Source organism: Cryptomeria japonica, chromosome 9, assembly GCF_030272615.1.
Source record: "Cryptomeria japonica chromosome 9, Sugi_1.0, whole genome shotgun sequence".
Classification (NCBI taxonomy): Eukaryota; Viridiplantae; Streptophyta; class Pinopsida; order Cupressales; family Cupressaceae; genus Cryptomeria; species Cryptomeria japonica.
In genome coordinates this window covers 587,147,088-587,168,932 of record NC_081413.1, presented here as the reverse complement: position 1 = coordinate 587,168,932, position 21,845 = coordinate 587,147,088, and the positions used below count along the sequence as shown (strand labels likewise).

The 21,845-nt window shown below is 36.0% G+C and overlaps 1 protein-coding gene across 1 annotated transcript in view; it reads right to left on the bottom strand.

The window, feature by feature from the left end:
• Positions 1 to 4,934: 4,934 nt before the first annotated feature.
• Positions 4,935 to 21,845, bottom strand: part of LOC131052101 (multiple organellar RNA editing factor 8, chloroplastic/mitochondrial) — a 51,688-nt gene continuing 34,777 nt past the window's right edge. The window contains exon 4 of the mRNA XM_059211096.1: positions 4,935 to 5,183. Within this exon, the coding sequence (XP_059067079.1) occupies positions 5,104 to 5,183 (80 nt within the window). The 3' untranslated portion in view covers positions 4,935 to 5,103. The remainder of the gene's footprint in view (positions 5,184 to 21,845) is intronic.

The window sequence follows — 21,845 nt, the reverse complement described above, 5'->3', positions numbered from 1 at the left end:
TCTAAGGGGGATTACCCGCCCCTTGGATTTTAATTTCCAAATGCCCCTTATTACTCCCCGACGATTTATAGGGACGATGCCACAGATGTTGTTGATGCAGCTTTATTAGGCGTTAAGTGCAGTAGTTCAACATGATGGCATTACCCATAAGTGTGACCCATAGGCACTGTATATACCGAACGCTGCTAGGTTTTGGTTTCCATCTTCCTTTATTTAGTTTTCTAACTAAGAGCTATGAAAAAAAACATCATACTTGAAAATAATCACGAAAAGAATGTAGATAATTAGACATTGCGAAGCTTAATTATTTGAATAACTACTTCGATGGCATCCAAGTACCATTTGATAAAAAGAAATACCATTCTTCTACAACTAAACTAATTAATATATAATGGTATGATAATGACAATTATGAACTCTCATATTAAAACATGTAACTTGCGTGAAGATAATGGAAATGTAACTTGCTCATCAATGAATGCAATTTAATATATATAAGTAAAGCGTATGATGCAAGAATAGTGTCATTTACATACAAAATTAAGCAATGTTTACTTCTATCGTGAGAATATATAATTATAGAGTTACTAGTTCAAAATGAGCAATTAGTTTATACTTTTGGAAATTTTGGATCAAATCATAATAATAAGACTTATTTGTTTTAAGTGAGCCTAAAATCACCAACCAAGTAATCCAATAAATCCTCAAGGGATTGAGAGATTCCAATTATTCACAATAATTTTAAATTTCAAATTTTTTACACAATAATCCTAATTTATTAACTTAAAATTTAACTAAAACAATTATTAGCAATTAACTTAAAATTTTAACCCAAAGTAATTACTAACAATTCCAATTTGTAATTTAAAAAGAATATATTAAAAAAAAACTAACTACAAAAAAAAAAAATGATAAGCGAATTGTTTGTTTTAATAGTAAATAGGGGGGGTGGGGATCACGGGTCCCATCACCCCTGCGGTCCTGCATGCGCAGGCCCGCAAGGTTGAGGGGACACCGTGGGCCCCTCCACTCCCCCTGCGGCCACTATTGTGATAGTGACCGCAGGGGTAGTGGAGGGTACCACTGCCCCCGGCGGTTACCAATATTATTGTCCCGGCAGTTACTCCGCCTCCCATGCGTTGACCACCTTAATAATTGTTTTCGATAACGGTGCGCGTTAATTCGAATACATTTTTTTGTTAAGGTTTTAATATTTGCGAAGTCTAATGTATAGTGTGTGTGTGTGTGTGTGTGTGTGTGTGTGTGTGTGTGTGTGTGTGTGTGTGTGTGTGTGTGTGTGTCTATATATATATATATATATATATATGGTTTCTTAGTTTATTTGATAGTATAAGAGAGCAATATATAAATAAATATATGCATAACAGAAATGTTAATGTAAACAGATGAGAATAAGAATTTATACACAGGGATGAGATAGCACAGAGAACTATTCACAGAGAGGATTATTACCTCATTTTATTCAACTAATATTCACAGAGAGTTTAATACCTCTTTTTCCACAGAGAGGGATTTATTTCTACATTTGCAGAGAGGATTTATTCCTACATTCACGGAGGGAGAGAGACTTTATTTCTAGCATTCACAGGGAGAGAGTTTATTTCCAGCATTCACAGAGAGAGATTTATTTAAAGAATGAGACTTATTTTCATATTTCCATTCGAAGAGCCAGAGAAATGAATTTGAGAGGAGAATAATAAAGATTAAGATTCATATCATATAATCACACAGAGAGGAGTTTTAATCTCAAAAAAAGAAATTTAAAAGAAGGGAAAATATGATTTTTTTGCATATATCAAAAAAAACTTTGGGAAAAGCAAAAGCGAGATCATATATATATTTTTCTAAAGAAATTTAAATAAAAATAAAGCTATCTTTCACATGCAAGCAAGATCTAATATTTCTTCTCTAAAGAAAAATTAAATAAATAATAAAATTATCTTTATCAATATTATCCCTAAAGAAGGATTTACCACTAAAAAAATTTATAAAGGAAGATCTAGAAACTATATTTTGGATAATACAATTTTCTCATATGTGAATGTGAAATAACAAAGAAGAGAACCTGGCTTATCGAAGTTTGATGTTGAATCCTCTCCAATCTTCTAGCTATCCTCCTTAGATCCTTCCTTGCCACTTGAGGGGGATCTTCAAAAAAATTTAACAAACCTACAACCAAAATGTAGCTACCAAGGAAGATCCTACTACTAACAACAAGGAAAAAAAAATTTCAAAACATAATCAACTCCCTTCTTTGAAAACTTGCATACAATTTATAAGAAAAATCCCTTAATTCCACTATCTAGAGAAATTAATTAGGAGTGGGATTCTTTTCCAATATTGGACTCATGCAAATTGATTAAAAACCTAGTGGGTGAGTTACATGCAAGCTTTGAAGATTCCTCTAGAAGCTTTTAATTCCTCCTACAACATGTGCCATAATTGGGAGTGGGAAAATAAATAAAAATAAAAATAATTATATTCTCCGAGTGTGTGTGTGTGTGTGTGTGTGTGTGTTGATTTTTATTCTTTTATAACATTTATTCAATCATTTTAAATAGCTTAACCAAAAATATAACAGAATTGTACTTAAATCAAAAAGAGATAAAGGAGGGTTGTGACAGTATGCCTCCCAAAAAAAACAAAATTATAGACCTATATTGACGCTCAACAATGCTATTAATCACATCATCAAGCAATAGAAATTCTAGGGTTTTACCTTTATTTCCATTGTAGGTTGCTAACATTCCATTGTCTTCATTTCTTTTTCCTCAAACAGTTACTTCTCTACAATTGAATGCTTTTTCTTTTGCCAATTTGGCATTCACCATTTCTCCAGCTGCCATTTTTCATCCTCAACAAACTAGTCTCACATTCCTCCTTTCACCTCAAAAACATCATCCATTTCCACGAGTTGTTTATCTAGTTATGTTGTTGAACTTCTGTTTGCCAGACGTGCTTTAGATTTCAGTCACATCCGTGGCTCTTTGTTCTCATTCGCATACTCTGCCACCAAAACACCACAAAAATCCGATGTTTCAACGTTGCACTACCAAAAACATCCCAATGCTCGGCTATCTCAATATTCATCAATGTTGATTCCATTTGAGTCCCTCTGCATAGATCAAAACGCCCCAACATATTCTCTTAGCAAACAAGTGAAAATATCGGAACTCTGAAAGTAATATTTGTTAACTTTGATGATTGCATGATAGTACATTTTTTATTGGAAGAACTAGTACAATATGTTTTATATTATTGCATTGTGAGTTGGCAAAACTCTTTTTAATCAAATTACTCAAAGTTTCTATAGTGCCGCTATATGAATGTACTAATTTCTTAATATACAACCAAATCAAGTAAGAATCAGATAAATCGCCTTCATAATTAATCAAGAAAGAATCAGATAAATCACAATCAAGATTATACTGGGGTGTAAAATATTATATAGTAGTTAAAATGTTTTAAGTCACACTTTTTTTAAGAGAATTGGTTAACTATATAAATTCTTCATAGTTGCTTTATCGCTTTTGCTTGCAGTCAAACGAAAAGTGTGATCTAGAAGTTCCCTTTGATCCATCTGCTAAAACACAACACACTTCCCCAACAATTTCTAAAAATTTACTTAAATTGTTGGAAAATCTCGCTATGGAAGCACACTAAGTGTTTCTCTGAACTCATTAGTCTGTACATGATTTTCCTCATCAAAACCATTTATCGTGATAAAATGGAATGAAATTTTATTTTCAACCTCGTTTGAACCATATCCTCTGGATACCTTAGGAATGTTGAGTTGAAGTTTACGAACCTCAACAACAACATTAATTATTTCATTCTTTGCAATCATCCTTAATTTCAAGAAAATTCATTTCTATATGGTTGTTTTTTTGGGTGTACTGGTTTAACATCATCTCCTGGTTCGGTATAGGCCACCACAATCTTTAACAGGTACATTTGTGATAATATTGCATTGCTACAAACAAAACCTAACATTTAAAATGGTAAACAAGGTTGCACAGTTTCAAGCTCAAGCTCCTGTCTTGCATGCTACACTATGGCTAGGCTTTAATTTTATGCTAGAGACACGTGAAATTGTAAAGCCCTAAAGAAGTGGGTTAAACATCAAAATAACATTACGCTTTACTCCTTTCACCCCACTACAAGGTGATGTGAATAAATCTCATTCAAGTTAATTTTTATTATTCACAATTAGAAGAGATAAACACAAATTATTGAATTCAAATATTTTAGCCCTCAAACATAATAATAGAGTGACCCATACAAAAGTGTATCTAACTCGAAGCAACACACAGTTTAGACTACCAAAGTATACATGTTGACATACAAAAGTTATACTTAAATACTAGAAAACTTTTATCCATAAATTTACCTTCCAAGCCAATTCATGATAACAATGGTAAATACATCCATAAATATAACCTTCTGAGCCAAATTCACTATAATAAAGTGGAAAATACATTCCACCAAAATAAATTCAAACTGATACTGACAACAAAAGTTATGAATTAGACAAGAAACCATTAACAATTTGTGAGTTATATAGTCCAGAGAATTTACATGTAATTTAGATTTGTTCTTTTCCTACATATGGAAATAAAATTAAATTGCAAGCAACACATCCATATTTGGAAGCATCTCTTTCTAATAATCTAAACAGCCATAAACCTACAACTTCACCCAATTCTATCATTCTTAGATAGTTGAGAAATTCCTAGTGGAATATGTGTGCCAATACATGGAACAAATTTGTTGCATTATAAGTTGAGTGTGCCAAAATTCCTTACAAGATAGCATAAATTTCCATGACACCTCCACATATTAACACAAATAGATTTTTTATAAGTTGTTTGTCCCAATTCATGGTATGAGAACTTCTATATCTTAATAACCCTGGTTATTACTTCCAGGTTGTGCATTGCTTTGTACTGGGTGTTCCATGTTACTTGGTGATGGCGGTGGGGGTGGTGGTTGTTGGTAAGCATTATTCCTCATTTCCCTTCGTCTCTCAAAGTTCCTTGACCGATCAAAGTTTCTTGGTCTATCATTAGATCGTATCTCATTTCAACATGCATTGTTCCTCACCCACTCCTCATGGTACTTAGGACCATAGGGTACTGCTTGTCCATTAATGAAGGGCTCCCCTAAAGATCACATTACAATAAAAAAATAAGCCACGCCCGATATGATCAGAGTATCAATAACTTACATAGTAAACGCATTACAAAAATATTTCCACAAATTAATATAAGAGTCTAAATATGTGATAAAGTACAACAGTTAAGTGGACAATTTAAATATTTTAAGACAGTAATGACTTTGATATTCATAATATGCAAGATTCATCAAATTAGAGATGAAGATCCTAAAATGTAGGTACAGATCAAGTCAAAAATTTTGAATAACAAATACCCCAAGATGTTTTGTAATAGTTTGCCAGAATGTTCAAACTTCCAAATGTCGGTGCAAACAAGGCTCAACAATTTAAACTACAGAAATATATGTCTTGTGCAAAAGTAATTTATACTGTATGTTATGAAAAACAACAAAAAATTGTATATACTATATGCAATAAAAACAAAAAGTACAAACAAAAACCAATACTATTAATCTAAAGTAGTGTATATGTTGTATATCTGTAACTTAGGATTCAGCGGATTTTTAAAGAAATGAATGATACAAGTTGCAAGATGAATTGTTTAAAAAAATTGTACAATCTCTGGCAACATATTGAATAATTGGAATAGAATCAATAGATGAATAATAATATTGGAGACCGATCCCACCAATATTCATGATACATATTTACACAATTCTCAACAAGTAGAGAAGACATTGGATAAGAGAATGCTACGCCATCCATCATTAAATGTTATGGCTTGCCACGTGCATCAACAACCTACTCTGTGTAGCAATGGTTCGGCCAGCCTTAAAGAGCACACACTAAGCTTTGACCGCTTAGTGTGGGGCCCTCAGAAGCCGTGTCCTTTTCTGTTTTCCGTTTCGTTTGTGAATGGTACATTGGGTGTTGTGAACAGTCCGCAATTAGTCACAAGTTTAAGTAATGTTTTCTTTGAATTTGTCTCCTCCCGCCCAAATAAAAATTTAAAACATGCAAATAAGCGGGAATGAAATTATGAGACAGTAGACAGAGCACATGCAATTTTTTATTTCATTTTGTATGCCCTCTTTAATTTTTTATTTGGTTTCGCAAGCCCTCTTTATCATTAATGATCCATAAATTTAAGGATAAAACCCCAAAAATAGTGTTGTGTTTTTAAATATGTTATAAATATTTTGGAAAGGTTTTTTATTATATTTATATATTTAATTTTTATATAATATTATAAAATGTATTTTATTCATACAAATTAAAATAATTATAGTGGGTTTTATAAAGATATAATATTTGATAATTTATTTTTTAATTAAATAAAATAACTTGTATATAAAAATTAAATATTTTTAGTTAGTCAAATTAAATGTTGAGAAGGACGTTGGAAGGTAGCAGGATCGCAAGTGGTGATAGGAGCTGGTCTACCGATGTGCGAAGTTCTGACGCTCAGGCCGCAAAGGTTGGTTCATGGACTGATGAAGCAGATATTGTCTTTCCCATCCAAACAGGTAGATTTCAATCTGCTCAGAAACCAGTTAATGCTGGGAAGCAGACATGTTCCAAGGTAACAGATATTCCAGACCGCGGATGAACTATGGAAATCCATATTCAAGTGGTAACTAGTGCCCTATTGACCCGCATAAATAGAAGGAAAATGGTTTCATTTGGAATAACAAAGGTTGGTTTCGCAAAGCTAAGCATCCTGCTTCCGAGGCCCCCTGAAACTGGTATCCATCGCCTGAATCTAGCATCCCCATGCCGAAATTTAGAGAGGCAATCCTCATTCTGAACCTACTCTGGTCCCTCTGAAAGCTCATGGTAATTTCCAAATGCGGAATGGGCGCTTCGAGCAAGATAACTCAAGGGCGGACCATGCCAGGTTTTGGAGATCCAACTTCCGTCCTAAAATTCAGAACCCTTGGTCGAACTGAGACAGTTACCCTGACTTCCGAAGATGGACCTTCCTCCCTCAGCGACCTCGTCATCCTAAACCGGTAAGAAAAACCTCAAGACCTACCATCTTTTTGGATTAAAATAAAATTAATTATGCTAGGTCGAGTTTGCTTGAGTTTTGCCTTTTCATCAAGTGGGGTGGTGGAAAACGGGTTAAGGACAACTTTGAATCCTGGTGTAGAGCACAATGGGGAAAGGATATTAACATTAATATTCTCCCAAATGATTTCTATATGATTGAATTTATGAGCAATGAGGAGAAATGGCAAGCTAAAAACAAAGGTCCATATATCTTGGATGGCATTGAAGTTCACAGCATTGATTGGCAGCCCAATTTCAATCCTCGAACGCATGTATTACTGGACAGCAAGGTATGGTTAAGATTGTACAACTATCCCTCGGATTATTGGCATATTGATGTCAGTAAGGATATATGAAAAAACCTTGGCACCTTTGTATCAGTTGATGACATTTTGGAGGATAAATCATGGGGAAGCTTCCTCAGAATTTGCATTAGCATAGATCAAATCACCAAGATCCCCGATGAAGTCAAAATTATTGGTGCTGGAAAGATCTGGATCCAAAAGATTGATAGAGAAGATCAGTTGCATATTTTTCCTAAATGCTTCTCCCTGGATCACACCGGCATTAGTTGTGATGTTTCGGCTACGATATAGTGAAGTTATTCATGTATGCAATTTCCTATTGAAGAAAAGCTGCAACCGGAACCTCCTAGCTCCACTGATATCGGGGTAGATTTTAGCAACGAAACTCATGATAATGAGAATGTTCCATTGACAGAGGCAACTCCTCTGAACATAGCTCCTCCCTCCTCTGGTCAAAGCAAGAGACAACAATATCTTCTCATACTTCTGGAAAAGACTAAAACCTTATAGGCAGATATTGAATCCAAATTAGCGGATTCGCTTCCACCCTCTCCTCTTGTGCCTAGGTTGGTAATTGAAGATTGCAATTTTCACACTCAGGGTATGGAGGCTAGTACTCTGGGGAGATGGGAGGGAAGATTTTCTCCTCGATAGGTATTGAATTGGAAGATGGTGAAATTGAATCTTCCTCCTCAGAGGGTGATGAAGACTTTGAACCTGACTTTGATCTTATATTGGAGGTTACTACAAAATGTTTTGGGAAGTTGGATTCAACTATTGAAAAACCAAATTTTAAGCCAAAAGGTGTGCGGGGGGGAAAATCAAAAAAAATTATGCTAGCAGTGGCTAGTGCTGCCAGTGGTCAAACCAAACTTAATTTAGGGAAGGGAAATGCCCTTCCCCAGGAGTAATGAAACTCTTATCTTAGAATGCCAGCGGCATCAATGCCCCTGACAAATGGTGCTTGATTAAGTGCCATATTGATGACACCAAAGGAGATATTTGGCTACTACAAGAAACTAAGTGGAGTAAGGCTAAGGCTGATGCTAAAATGAGAGCTTGGAAACAGTGGAATGGGTTGTTTAGGCAATCAGATGGAGCCTCTGGTGGCTTGGGAATCATTTGGAATCCCATGAATGTTAGGATCTCTCTTGTTGGGGAAGATAAGTATTGGCAACATTGCCTAGTAACTATTCTTGGATAGAATGAGAATTTTAATCTTTTCAATGTGTACAGACCATCTTCTGCTGGTGATAAACGCGCTCTCTGGGATCTCTTAACCATCAAACTAAACAGTATTACCGATGGCAGTTGTGTGGTAGCCGGGGACTTCAATGTGATCCTTTCCAGCATTGAGAAAAGTGGGGGTATCTAGAGGACTAGTACGTCCCAGAAGGACTTTTTGGAATTTGTTGAGAAGAATCACCTTCTAGACATTATTCCTAATAATGGAGTTTTCACATGGACGAACAGGAGAGTGGGTTTTACTAATATTGTTGAATGGCTTGACCGGTTTCTTGTTATTGGTGCGTGGCTAGGACAAAATCTAGCTTTAGATTCATCGATTCTCCCACTTATCAGATCAAATCACTACTCGATCTGTCTGGAGGTCGCTATGGGACAAGCGGAGGGAGGTACTCCTTTCCAATTTGAGAAAATGTGGTTTAGAGTGCCTAAGCTATATGATCTTATATATTTTTGGTGGAATGAACCAGTTCTTGGGAACCATTTGAGATTATTCGTACTCAATAAGAAGCTCAAGTATATTAAGGTTAAGATCAAAGAATGGAATAAGACCCAATTCAAGAATATTCATATGGAAAAATTAAGAATTAAGGCTGAGCTAGAAGAAATAACCAACTTTGTTATTACTTCAAGAATGAATGAGGATTTATTTATCAAAGAAAATACTCTCAAATCTGATCTAAATGAAATCCTTCAGTGTGAGGAAATCCATTGGCGTCAAAAATCAAGGGAGTTATGGCTAAAGGAAGGTGACAAAAACACCAAATTCTTCCACCGGTCAGCCATTGCCATTCGAAATAGAAACAGAATATCAGAGATTATGAGACTGGATGGAGTCACTGTCAGGAACTATGAGGACATTACACAAGAAGCTGTAAGATTCTTTGATTCCTTGTTGAATGGTGATCGCCAGATCGATCATGAAGCAAGAGCCAGAATTCTTAACTCAATCCCATCTGTAATATCTTATAGTCAAAATACAACTCTATGTACTCCTATTTCAATTGATGAAGTAAGGAAAACTACCTTTCAGCTAAGTATTGACAAGACTCCTAGCCTTGATGGCTTCCCTGCTGCTTTTTTCCATCATTTCTGGGATATCATCGCTCAAGATCTTCATCTTGCAGTAGAAGAATCAAGAAAGAAAATGACTATGTTAGGTGATATTAATCACACCTTTTTTACTCTAATCCTGAAGAAGCAAAACCCTCAACAGATGAGCGATTTTAGGCTCATTGTTGTATGCAACACGGTATATGATATTGTAACAAAGATCATAGACAACAAATTGAAGCCCCTCCTTAAACACATCATATCATATGAACAAAGTGGTTTTGCCCCTGGAAAATCCATTGTGGAAGGCATTTATCATTGCTCATGAAACGCTTCACACGGCCAGGAAAACCAAGGATTCATGTATGATTTTAAAACTGGATATTCTGAAAGCTTATGATATGGTGGACAGGGATTTCTTATTTGATGTTCTTAATAAATTTGGCTTTTGCAAGGAATGGATCACATGGGTCACGAGTTGTCTATCCTCCCCCAAATTCTTTGTTTTGGTTAATGGCTCATCTCACGGCTTATTTTTCTCAACAAGAGGAATTCGACAAGGTGATCCAATATCACCATTTATCTTCATCATAATGGCTGAAGCCTTAGGTCGATCAATAAGATCTCTTCAGCAAGATGATCGTTGGATTGGAGTCAATGTGGCAACAGGGGTAGAAAAAATGACTCATTTGCAGTTTGTCGATGATACCCGTACTGTTTGGTTTGGCTTGCAGGAGGGATGCAAGAACAATTAAATTATGCCTCAATGATTATTGTATGGCTTCCAGGCAGAAAATCAATTGGCACAAATCTGAAGTGTTTTTTGTCAATACTTCGATTAACTTGCAAGGTGTATTATCAAGGATTCTTAATCTCAGAGTTGCAAACTTCCCAGGGAAATTTCTTGGAACCCCCCTCTTCATTGGCAATAACAAAAATCACTATTGGAAGCATCTTATTGATAAGTGCAAATCCAAGCTTGCAATTTGGAAAGGTAAGTGGTTATCCTCCGCTGGTAAACTCACTATGATAAAATTGGTCCTTTCTGCACTACCGGTTTTTTCCATGGCTTTCCTGAGATTACCGATGGCAATTGAAGATGAATTGATCTCTCTAATGAGAGAGTTCTTTTGGAATGGTTTGGATGACAAAGGGAAATTTCCTTTGGTAGCTTGGAAAAATATCTGCCAACCAAAAAAGGCAGGGGGTGTTGGCATTCACCAAATCTCGAGTATGAATTTAGCTATGGATGCAAAATTGGTTTGGTAAATTTGTAGTGGTGGGAAGCAAAAATGGGCAAGGCTTCTGAAACATAAATATTTGGACTCCCTAGAGCCAAAAAGGATTCTCACTATAAACAACCCCCCCAGAGGCTTGGCCATCTGGAATTTTATTGTGGATAGCAGGGAAATCATAAGTGATCGGGTTACCTAGGATGTCAGGAATGGTAGGGATGCCTCCTTTTGGATTGACTCTTGGGCTGGTGAAGATGCCTTATGTCTCAATCCCTCATTGCAACCTATTATGGTAGAAACCTATCACCTTTGGGGGCATAATATTTGTGATTATAGTTATCCTATCCAATAAAATGGTTTCGCAAATTGGAAATGGAACTCCTTGGATCCCCTGGACTTGGATCAGCATCAAAAAGACTTGTTTGCCGACATTCTCAGCAAAAGGATTATTTTCCCTTCCACTGAAAAGGACATTATTAGGTGGTGTGGTTCCTCTAATGGTAAATACAAAGTATGTTTTGGTTACAAATTGAAAGAAGTGGCCATAGACAAAAAATATTGGCATGTTAATCTTTTACACCTCCTTCCCAAAGCAGGCTCTTTTGCCTGGTTGGCTTGTCAGAAAAAGATCTTAACTAAAGAAAGGCTCTATTCAATGGGTATCAATGGACCCAGTAGATGCACTTTATGCCTAGAGCATGAAGAGACTGTGACTCATCTACTTCTCCACTGCAAATTCTCCAGCCACTGTTGGTGGCATTTCATGGGAAAATTGGGAATCTTTGGCCCCTTCCCATCAGGGCTGGATAAGTGGTTTTCGCAATGGCCTAAACCGGCAAGAAAGGCTATTTTTGTTGATTTTCTTTATATCCTACCATCGCTTCTGATTTGGGAAATTTGGAAAGAAAGTAATCGTAGAATCTTCCAAGGTAAAGACATGAGCTTAATGTCTCTTTGTGGGAAAATTGAGATCCACCTGATTGAGCTCCTAAATGAGGTTGCTCAATCCAAATCATTAAAGAAGAACTTGTTCACAGACTGGGATTGTAAGATTAAGTTGGCTCTTCCAAATCTACTCATTCCACAGCTTTTTGTCTTGGGAACCCCAGTGGATCAGGTCAATCCAAGAGTGGGGGTGAAATGGGATGTGCCAAAGCCTGGGTGGAGCAAGGTAAACTTTGATGGTGCTTCTGCAGGCAATCCGGGTCAAAGTGGTATTGGTTGTATTTTGAGGGACTTCGATGGTTTCTATATGAAAGAAATCTCTGGAAAGATTGGAGTTGCTACAAACAATGAAGTTGAATTCAGAGCGGCCTTAAGAGGTCTTCAGTTAGGGAAGGAGCTTGGGGTGCAGAGAATTCATCTGGAGGGAGACTCATTAAATATGGTTAATGCGATCGGTTGTAATAACATCCCTAGTTGGTGCCTTAACCAGTGGCTTCAACTGATCAAAACATTCAACAATAACACATTAGTATTATTATTACAAAACTTATCAAAACAAAACTTTGGCAAAACAACTTTGGTACTCACAAAACTTATCAAAACAACTTTCACAAACCATTTTCATCAGTGAATTATCAACAAGCTTTCCCATCTTTGGTATTTCTTAGTTTCATATGCCTTTTCTTGATGTTCATGATTCGACCCACTTCTGCAAATGCATTACAATTTGGACTCAACTTCTCCCCATGAAGTTGTTCACGACCAATGCATCTAAAATAAAGGTTGTAAATTCAGAGGTAGTTCCACATTGAAAATCAGATGTAAAGAAGTTAAGATGGATGAGTGAGCACATAGAGGATTCCTTAAATTCTTAATGATATGGTGTAATGTCCATGGCAAAAAGGGTCGATTCTCCTATGAGGCTTTCCTTTTACACGTGACCCACATTGTATTGGCGCAGCACTCAATGTTGACCATGGACTTCCTTATACTTCATGTTGGTTTTGGTTTTCTAGAAGTTATCATTAATTGCCGCACTCATGTTGAATCTGTTCTTATTATTCATTCCCAGCCCCTGTGCACAACATATAAACTATTACCTACTTCACATCCTTGTTGATACCCCAACCAAACTTTACCTGAAATCAAGTTTGTAGTCACTAACAATGTCATTTTTGTTATTTTATCAAAGTCAAGTAAGCTTTTCTTTCAGAATAATTACCAACTCATCATTTAGTCTACTAAAGACGTTTGCAGATTTCTATTGGATAAGGAATAATGCAGAAAGATGATCAAATTCTTGAGAGTTTGATAGCTCCAGCAAAAAACAGAAGTGGATGTAGGGTTGAAGCCTCGAACCAACATGAAGAAAGAACTCCCCAACATGCCCTCTGAATAGAAATGTCAGTGCCATAGAACATGAAAGAAAGATAATAAATTCACAAAGACAAACACAACTTTTTAGTGGCTTAGTCATGACAAAGTCGGGCCTCAATCTCAAAGTGGCAAAAATCAGTGCAAAGCACGCCTTTGAAAGTGGCATACCAAATCAAGCAAAGGAGGCACAACTTTAAGGTGGTTTGACCAGCATAGAATGGCTACTAATTGAAAAGGATCAACACAACCCCACCTAAGAAGAGTAAGATAACTAAATTTAGTGCCAGATAAGGGTGCCAAAGCCAAGGCAAAAATGCAACCACCAAGTGGCAAAGCTTTAAATATACATGTTGATATTTATTGGATTTTTAGCATAAAATCTCACACTGTCACCACCCACAATTGAGCATAATGAGGGTTTGGAATGTAAATAAATATCAAATTTATCTTAAAAAGTTTTTGTTATCTACTCACTAGATTACAAAAACCTTGTTGTGATTGTAGTTATGCCTCTAAGTCAAAATTCCTCTCAATCATCTAAAATCCCTAGAAGAAAAAGTCAAACCTTGCTAACAACCCCCCATATCCTATTGAAGTAACTAATGTATTATTTAATGGTCATTTAGTTATTCATTTCATTATTTAGGTAGTTTCTAATTTTCTGTTTACGAATATTTTTATTTTAAAAACATCATCTTGTAAATTCCTTAATATGGAGTCTTTCGTCTTAATTTACCATTTCATGGTATCAAAGCCGGTTATTTTTTGACAAAAAAAAATTTAACACAAAATTCATGTTTATCCTGAAAATTAATTTTTCAGAAGTTTTTGATTCGGGTTTTTGTTAAAAATCAAAAGTTTGTTCTCAATAAGAATGAAAGGTTTATTTCAGACAATTGTCGAAGGCATTTTTGAGGGTTTTAAGGGAAATTTGAGGAGAATTTTTGTCTGAAATACATCTAAAACTTGCGGAGTATTTTTCCGCGGGTTTGTTTTCAAGTTGCATGGGTGCCCTCCATCTACGAATCCCACATCTACCCTTTGTTTATTTTCTGGTGTATTTGTGTAGCGTCTTTTGAGATCTTTTGCATCACTTACTGATTCATGACAACTGAAAAATCATGTCAAATTCTTATGAACGATGTTGCTCACAACAGAAATTTTTTTCTCAGATTCTCCCATCATGCCTCTATTTTCCACAATAGGACTTGAGCGCCAACTGTGTCTGGACATGATTTTTTGATGGTTTTGTGTGATGTCTTCTAGAAAAATAGTGTTCCACAGAAACGCATTTCCCCCACTCCCCTCTCCCCTTGGCCCAAGTCCCCCTTGTCCCCGAAACTTTTGCCCTTTGTCCCCCTATCTCCCCGTCCCCAACAATCATGGAACATTATGGAAAAAGCATGGGTTTTGCAACACAGTCTTCCTTGCTTGTGGTTTTTATCGATTTTTTAAAAGAAAAAACATGGCATTTATCTAAAATTGTGAGTTCTGTGTATTTCTCAACATTTATGCAAATTCAACTTTGTTTTACCCCAGACTAGGGTTTTCCTGGCTTTCTATTTTTGCATAATTTTTTACCAGTTTTTTGAATAAAAACTGAGGTTCCTTTTTTCCAATTTTCTTTCAAAATAGAAGAGTTTTTTTTTAATTTCTTGAAAATTTGCTACCTTGGAATTTGTGTCAAAAAGAATTTTCACATTTTCTAGTACCTTGGGATCTGTGCCACTCAGGTTTTGACTGATTTTGACTAGGAAATCAAAATTTCAAAGTTTGTTGATGACCTTGTTTTTCACACACTGAAAAGCGAGAGGGATGGCATCGTTGACCAACATCACGTTGGATAGCAGTCAACACTTCAATGGAAAAAACTACGACATGTGAAAATAGGGCATGCTAAGAATCTTTGAATATCGATGTCTAGACCAGATTATTGTGGGTAAGACTACTTGTACCCCAACAGCAGGAAAAGACCAAGACAAATTCGATGAGCGCAACCGGAAAGTGTTTATGCTCATTAAGTCATCAATCACCAACAACATGCTTCTACAAGTGCTGGTTGGCAAGACAACTACAGAGATTTAGATGCATCTAAAATATCTTCATGAAATGTCAGACAAGAGTAGAGCATTATTTTTAAAAAATTTACCATTTCATACCTTGTGGAATCTCAATTATCTAACTCATTGACCATACACAATCAATACTTCTTCCATGGGCGAAGATGAAGGTGTTAGGTTTATACAAGGAGTCTAAAACTCTTATGGCATTGAAGTCAACCTAGATAATGGTTCTTTTAGTGGTAATTTTTTATATTAGGAGGCTCTATTAGAGGAGATTGAACCAATGATTAAGTACCTTGTTGTCCTAAAAGACCACATTACCTCTTCAATTTTCAAATGTCCATCTTCTCTTAGTGTGATTTCCTTTGTTGCCTCTTTTAATAAATAATTTTTTGGAAACGACACCGCAAAACCATAGCAAATTCACGAAGGAAATAGAAAACTTCAAAAGTATTGGCATATAGCATCAAATAAAACTTAGAGATCTAACAAAACCTTCTAGGAGGATGGAGGTTAACACTTCTAAGGACTTCATCTCGTTTAACCTAACACTGACATGGAAGACTTTAAACAAGATGTAACCACCATGGTTAAGAAATTTTTTAGATGTCTCATGGATATCAACAACAGAGGACATTGTGACTAGCAAACTCTTTATAACTTGTATTTGTGCCTTGTGACTAGCCCTTTCATGAAGAATGAAGTATAGGTCGAGCGACCTTGTTTGTGGAAAAAGGTGTTGAAAAGACTTTAGTGGAGTTGAACAAAATCAAGCAAGGATAGTTTACGAATAGAACTGCCTCCAACTTTGATTTTGCTAGTTATTTTTTTTGTCTCCACTTTAGATTTTGGGGAGAAGGGATACCTTGAAAGACCATTTTATGCCTACGAAGTCTATATTTGATATCTCTAATAGCAAGTTTATAACTATGTTCAATCACGACCCTTTTTGGTGGAAAAAGGTGTTGAAAAGACTTTAGTGGAGTTGACAAAAATCAAGCAAGGATAGTTAGACTAGAACTGCCTCCAACTTTGATTTTCCTAGTCATTTTTTTTGTCTCCACTTTAGATTTTGGGGAGAAGGGATACCGTGAAAGACCAATTTGTCGACGAAGTCTTTATTTGATATCTCTAATAGCAAGTTTCTAACTATGTTCGATCACTATTTGTTTGATGTTGGAAGCCAATATGAGTAGAGCCTTTAATAAACATGGTTAACTTTATTTTTGTTTTTTTATATAATATAAAAACTTTTTTTTGCCCCTTTTTGACAAAAGGCTTAAACCCCAATACATAATTTAAATGTAGTATCTTATATAATTGTACACACCTTTATTGTTGTGTTAAATGGAAGATAGGCTCTTCTAATCCATTTACATTAATATTTACAAATATGGATGCAATATCAATCAGTTAATCACTTCCACTCCAAATCATTAACTTTGTATCCATCCGAGAGTGTATGATTCTATTTAAATTACAAAAACATTTAATGTCTTCATTTGTAAAAATCTAGAAACCAAAGCATACCCATATATGGTAGAAATAAAGTTTTGCAATATCCAGCATAGAGGATATATTTTGATAAATTGCTAAGATGGCCAGTTTTAAAAACATAGCCACTACTAGAATATCTTAACCATGGTCATACATTGTAAGGTACAAACCTAAAATAAAGTCCATGGAATTGACTCCCAAAGCTCTTGTTGGTGCTAGCAAGGGAGTGTACAACCCATGTTTATTTCTTCTGCTTGTGTCAAAAGTCATACAACCTCACATATATTTGGTAACATCAACTTCAAGATTAAACCTAAGTTGTTGAATTGGAATTGAGTGCAGTTATATGGGCATGAGTGTGTGGGTATCCATACAATACACAAGTACAACCTAAAAATTTATGGTTGGCTACATTTTGAGTACATTCTATAGACACCTAAATTTTTCCACACCTAATTGTGCCAAACTTATAATATTCCACACATTAATTAAACAAATATTAATCATTGATTTAATTCGCTCATCTATTATCCCTATTCCTCACATTTATTTAATTAAATCCAATCCTCCAAGAACTAAATAAATGCAAACAATTTATGTATCCTTGCATGTGTGAGAGGACACTTGTCATAGGTTATTCTTCCCTATGTGTCTTCACACGTGCGAAAGGATGCTTTGCATAGGTCCATCTTCCATAAGTATCTATGAGAGAATACTTGTCACAAGTCTCTCTTCCCCATATATCGTCTTACACATGTTAGAGGACTCAATATCTTCCTTTGGATTTGGTCAAACCATTCCTAGCCCTTGATGTCTTAGTCCTCGCCAAATGTATTCAATCAAATGTGCCACTTGGTGATCTCTTCTACCCTAATCTCTCATGAATCCTCAATCGTTGATCTATAAATCAAATCTCAACCATCCATCCTCCATCCTCAACATCTATAAATCAAACTCTCTCCAAGCCATATTATTAACAAATTCCATTAAAAAGTCATTCTATCAAATTAGAAAGCAACCATGTCATAACTACGCATTATCAACACTCTTAAGAGCATAACAAGAGGATTATTGGAAAGACATTGTAGACTTCTCCAGGTTTTGGGCACATATTCAACTTCTTCTCACTCAAACGAAGGTATGATAGAAGGCAAGGTATAAGTCTTAGGATCTGAAAGGATGAATATCCCAAAATACCAAATTCAAATGAATAGAATTAAAATTGTGTATGCAAATGATACAAGATCAAAATAAAAACATATAGCTAGCCTCCAAGAAAGAACTACAAAAGCTAAAGAAACAAAATAGGATTAGTAGAATACAAAAGAAAAATTTGCAGAATGCAATAGAATGGAATACCAAAACTAGCGAGGAGTCAGCATATATAGAAAATGAGAGGGGAGAGGTGGAAAATATGACCAATGGGAGAAGAGACCACCACAATAACCTAAAATAGACAAGTGTAACTCTCATGGAAGATGTCGACACCTTGCACCCACTTGCACTAATACTCAATTAATCCTAAGCAAGCTTAATTATAAGTGTACAAAAAAACTTGGAATAGGAAAATAAACACCCCCACCCCACCTGCCCCCCACCCTTAAGTGTAGCTTAGGTGGGTGAAAAGATAATGGGTCTCGACAAAAGAGGTCATATTAGGTACCCATGTACAAAGAAGTCCCCCCAAGATAAAGAATCCTCCCACACAAATAGAGATAGAATACCCCCAAAAAGAGAGTAAAGAGGACTAAGAAGCCTACACCCCCCCCCCAACCCAATGTAGACACCTATCGCACCCCCAACAAAGCTCACAAACGAAGGAACTTGCTCTCAATGAAGGGTTCGGTGAAGATGTCTGCAATTTGACATGATATAAAAAAGTACCTAACATCAATGATTTGCTTATGAATGAAGTCCCAAATATAGTGCATGTGGATCTCAATATGTTTGGTCTTCTAATGATGGACTAAATTGTGAGCGATATGTATGGCACTCTCATTGTCACAAAAAATAATTGTAGGCTTCTGAAAAAGCATTGCCCAGCTTAATGAGAATATTTTGAAGCCAAATAGCCTCAATAGCAACATTAACTGCTCCTCAATACCCAACCTCTATAGATGAAAGAGAAATTGCAGACTTCTTCTTGCTCAACCAACAAACTAGACCATAACCAAGAAAGAAACAATATCCTAAAGTAGACTTGCAATCCTAAGAATCACCTACCTAATCTGAATCTGTGTATCCCATCAAGTCAACATCCATGCCTGCTGCATAGTGAATCCTATATTTGTGAGTACCCTAAATGTAGAGAACAATCCTCTTAGTTGCTCTCTAATGCACCTCATACAGCTCCTACATGAATCGAGAGACTATGCCTAAAACATATGAAATGTCAGGTCTCGCGTGAATCAAGTATATGAGACAACCAACAAGATGTTGATACAAAGTTCCATCCACCAAAGGTGAAGAACACTTAGCCTCAATTTTGATCCAAAACAGAAATGGAGTCGATGCAAGCTTATAGTTAGCTATGCAAAAACTAGGGTGAAAATCAAGAGCATACTTAGGTTGTGCAAGGAATATCTCTAAAGAATACTTAAGTGAACTCAATCCCCAAAAAGTAGTTCAAAAGCCTACATCTAACATCAAGAAATAATCATGAAGGGCAGTCTTCACTACCTAAATTGTGGATGAGTGACTCCTTAAAATTAAGTCATCAAGATAGAGAACCAAAAATGTTAGAATATCATCATGCTACAAAATGTAGACATTCATATCAAAATGGCAACAAGTGAACCCAACTGTCAAATGGATTCCATATCAGCATACCAGGCTCAACGGCCTATTTAAGACCATAGAGAGACTTTTGACAAAGGCAAACAAGTGAAGGATCTTGAATGAACCACTATGTCCGCTCCATGTATTTATCCTCTTGAAGGTTACCTTGAAGAAAAGCACTCTTTCAATCCATCTAATGACCTTCCCATCTATAAGTTGCAGCAATAGCAAGGACAAGTCAGATGTAATTCATTTTCGCAAATGGTGCAAAATTCTCAGAGTAATCAATCTTAGGAACCCTGGAGAACCCTTCGGCAAAAAATCAAGGCTTATATTTATCAAGAAATTCATCTAAAGCTAATTTTGTCTAATAGATCCATTTGCATCGAACAAGTTTTCTTCCCTTAACAAGAGGGACAAGATCCCAAGTGTGGTTCCTCTCCAAGGAACTAAACTCTAATTCAATGGCTACATCCCACTTGGGAATACCTAAAGCTTCCTGAAAGGACTCTGGATCTAAAACTGAAGCAATTAAGAGATGTGGAGCCTACTGAAATCGTGACCTTATTCATCTAGTATCTGAAGAATCATCAACCCAATCACCTGTTGACTCTAGTGTCTGACGAGCCCAAAGATGTCCTAAGACTAGAGAATATGAGGGAGAATCATCATCCTCTGAATGATGACTATGGGAGGAATGTGAATCCTCATCATCATTGTCACCATCTAAAGTGGAGAGAGTAGACTTTCATCGAAAGAAAGAGGATTAAGATCATTTGAATAACTATCATCATGATGTAATGTCTCCAAATTGATGGTGGATCGAGAAATGCTAGGAGAAGAGATTGGATGATAATCATCAAAATGAACACTCTCAATGAGCACATGAGTGATAGGATGAAGAAGCTTGTGGCCTTTAACATCATTTGGATATCCAACAAATATGCAAGTCTTACTTTGTGTATCCATGACCTTGCATTTCTCTGTTGGAATGTGGGCCCAAGCATGAGAACCAAACACTTGAAAGAGCTTAACTGATATTTTCTGACCAATCCATGCTTCAAATGGAGTTACCCACTGCATAGCTTTGTAAGGGACTCGATTTTGGATATAACACACAATTAATGGCTTCTACCCAATCTGGTGGTGCCAAAGATTTGGAGAGTATCATACAGCTGGTCATTTCTTTCAGGGACCAATTTTTCCATTCTGTAACTCCACTTTACTAAGAACTGCAGGGAACTATATGCTACAAGTCAATGCCCTTAGAGACACAAAAACTGCTCAAACTTGCTATTGACATACTCCCCCCAATCATCTGCATGTAGAAATTTAATGAATTTCCCAAATTATTTCTCTACAAATACTTTGAAGTTCAAAAATGAATCAAAGACTTTAGAATTTTGTTTGACAAAATATACAAAGGTGTATCTGGAAAAATTGTCAATAAATGTCAAAACATATCGCACTCTACTAAAAGATAGATGTGGAAATGGTCCAACCAAATCACTATGTAACAACTCCAAAAGCTGTGAAGCTCTTCAAGCTTTGCCTTTGTCAAACTTCTCCTTTAGATGCTTTCCCATAATGCATCGTTGACAAACACCATCCGAAAAAAGAATTGGAGGCAATCCTATAACCATGTCATGTTGGTTGAGCTATTGCAAGTAACGGTAGTTTAAGTGGCCAAACCATTGATGCCACAAGTTACTATTCACCATTTGATGAAGCCATGTCATGAAGGCACCCAAATAAAAAACCCGAGAGGATGGTGATGAAGTAAATGCTACAAGGGCCTCACCCTTTTCTTTTCCCTTGTTGTTTTATTTAGCTTTGTTAGACACCTCACTTGAACTCTACTTTACTAATTCAAGAACACTGATATTGTTTTTTTCAAGAATGTGTCAAGTGATCAATTTGTTTCTTCAAACATTTATGCTCATCGTGAGGTCTTTTACAATAGGCACATTTGACCATCTCTTTTTTAGGCTTGCCACCATTAGAAGATTAGGTCTCATTAGCTACTTTTGGGTTAGCTTGTTTTTTAAACTCTCATTGCTATTCTTTTGTTTCTCATTCTTATTAATACTACTTTTTCCTTTTGTGTTCTTTTGTGCCTTGGTTGAAAACCAGGGCATGTGACTTAGAGGATTTAAGA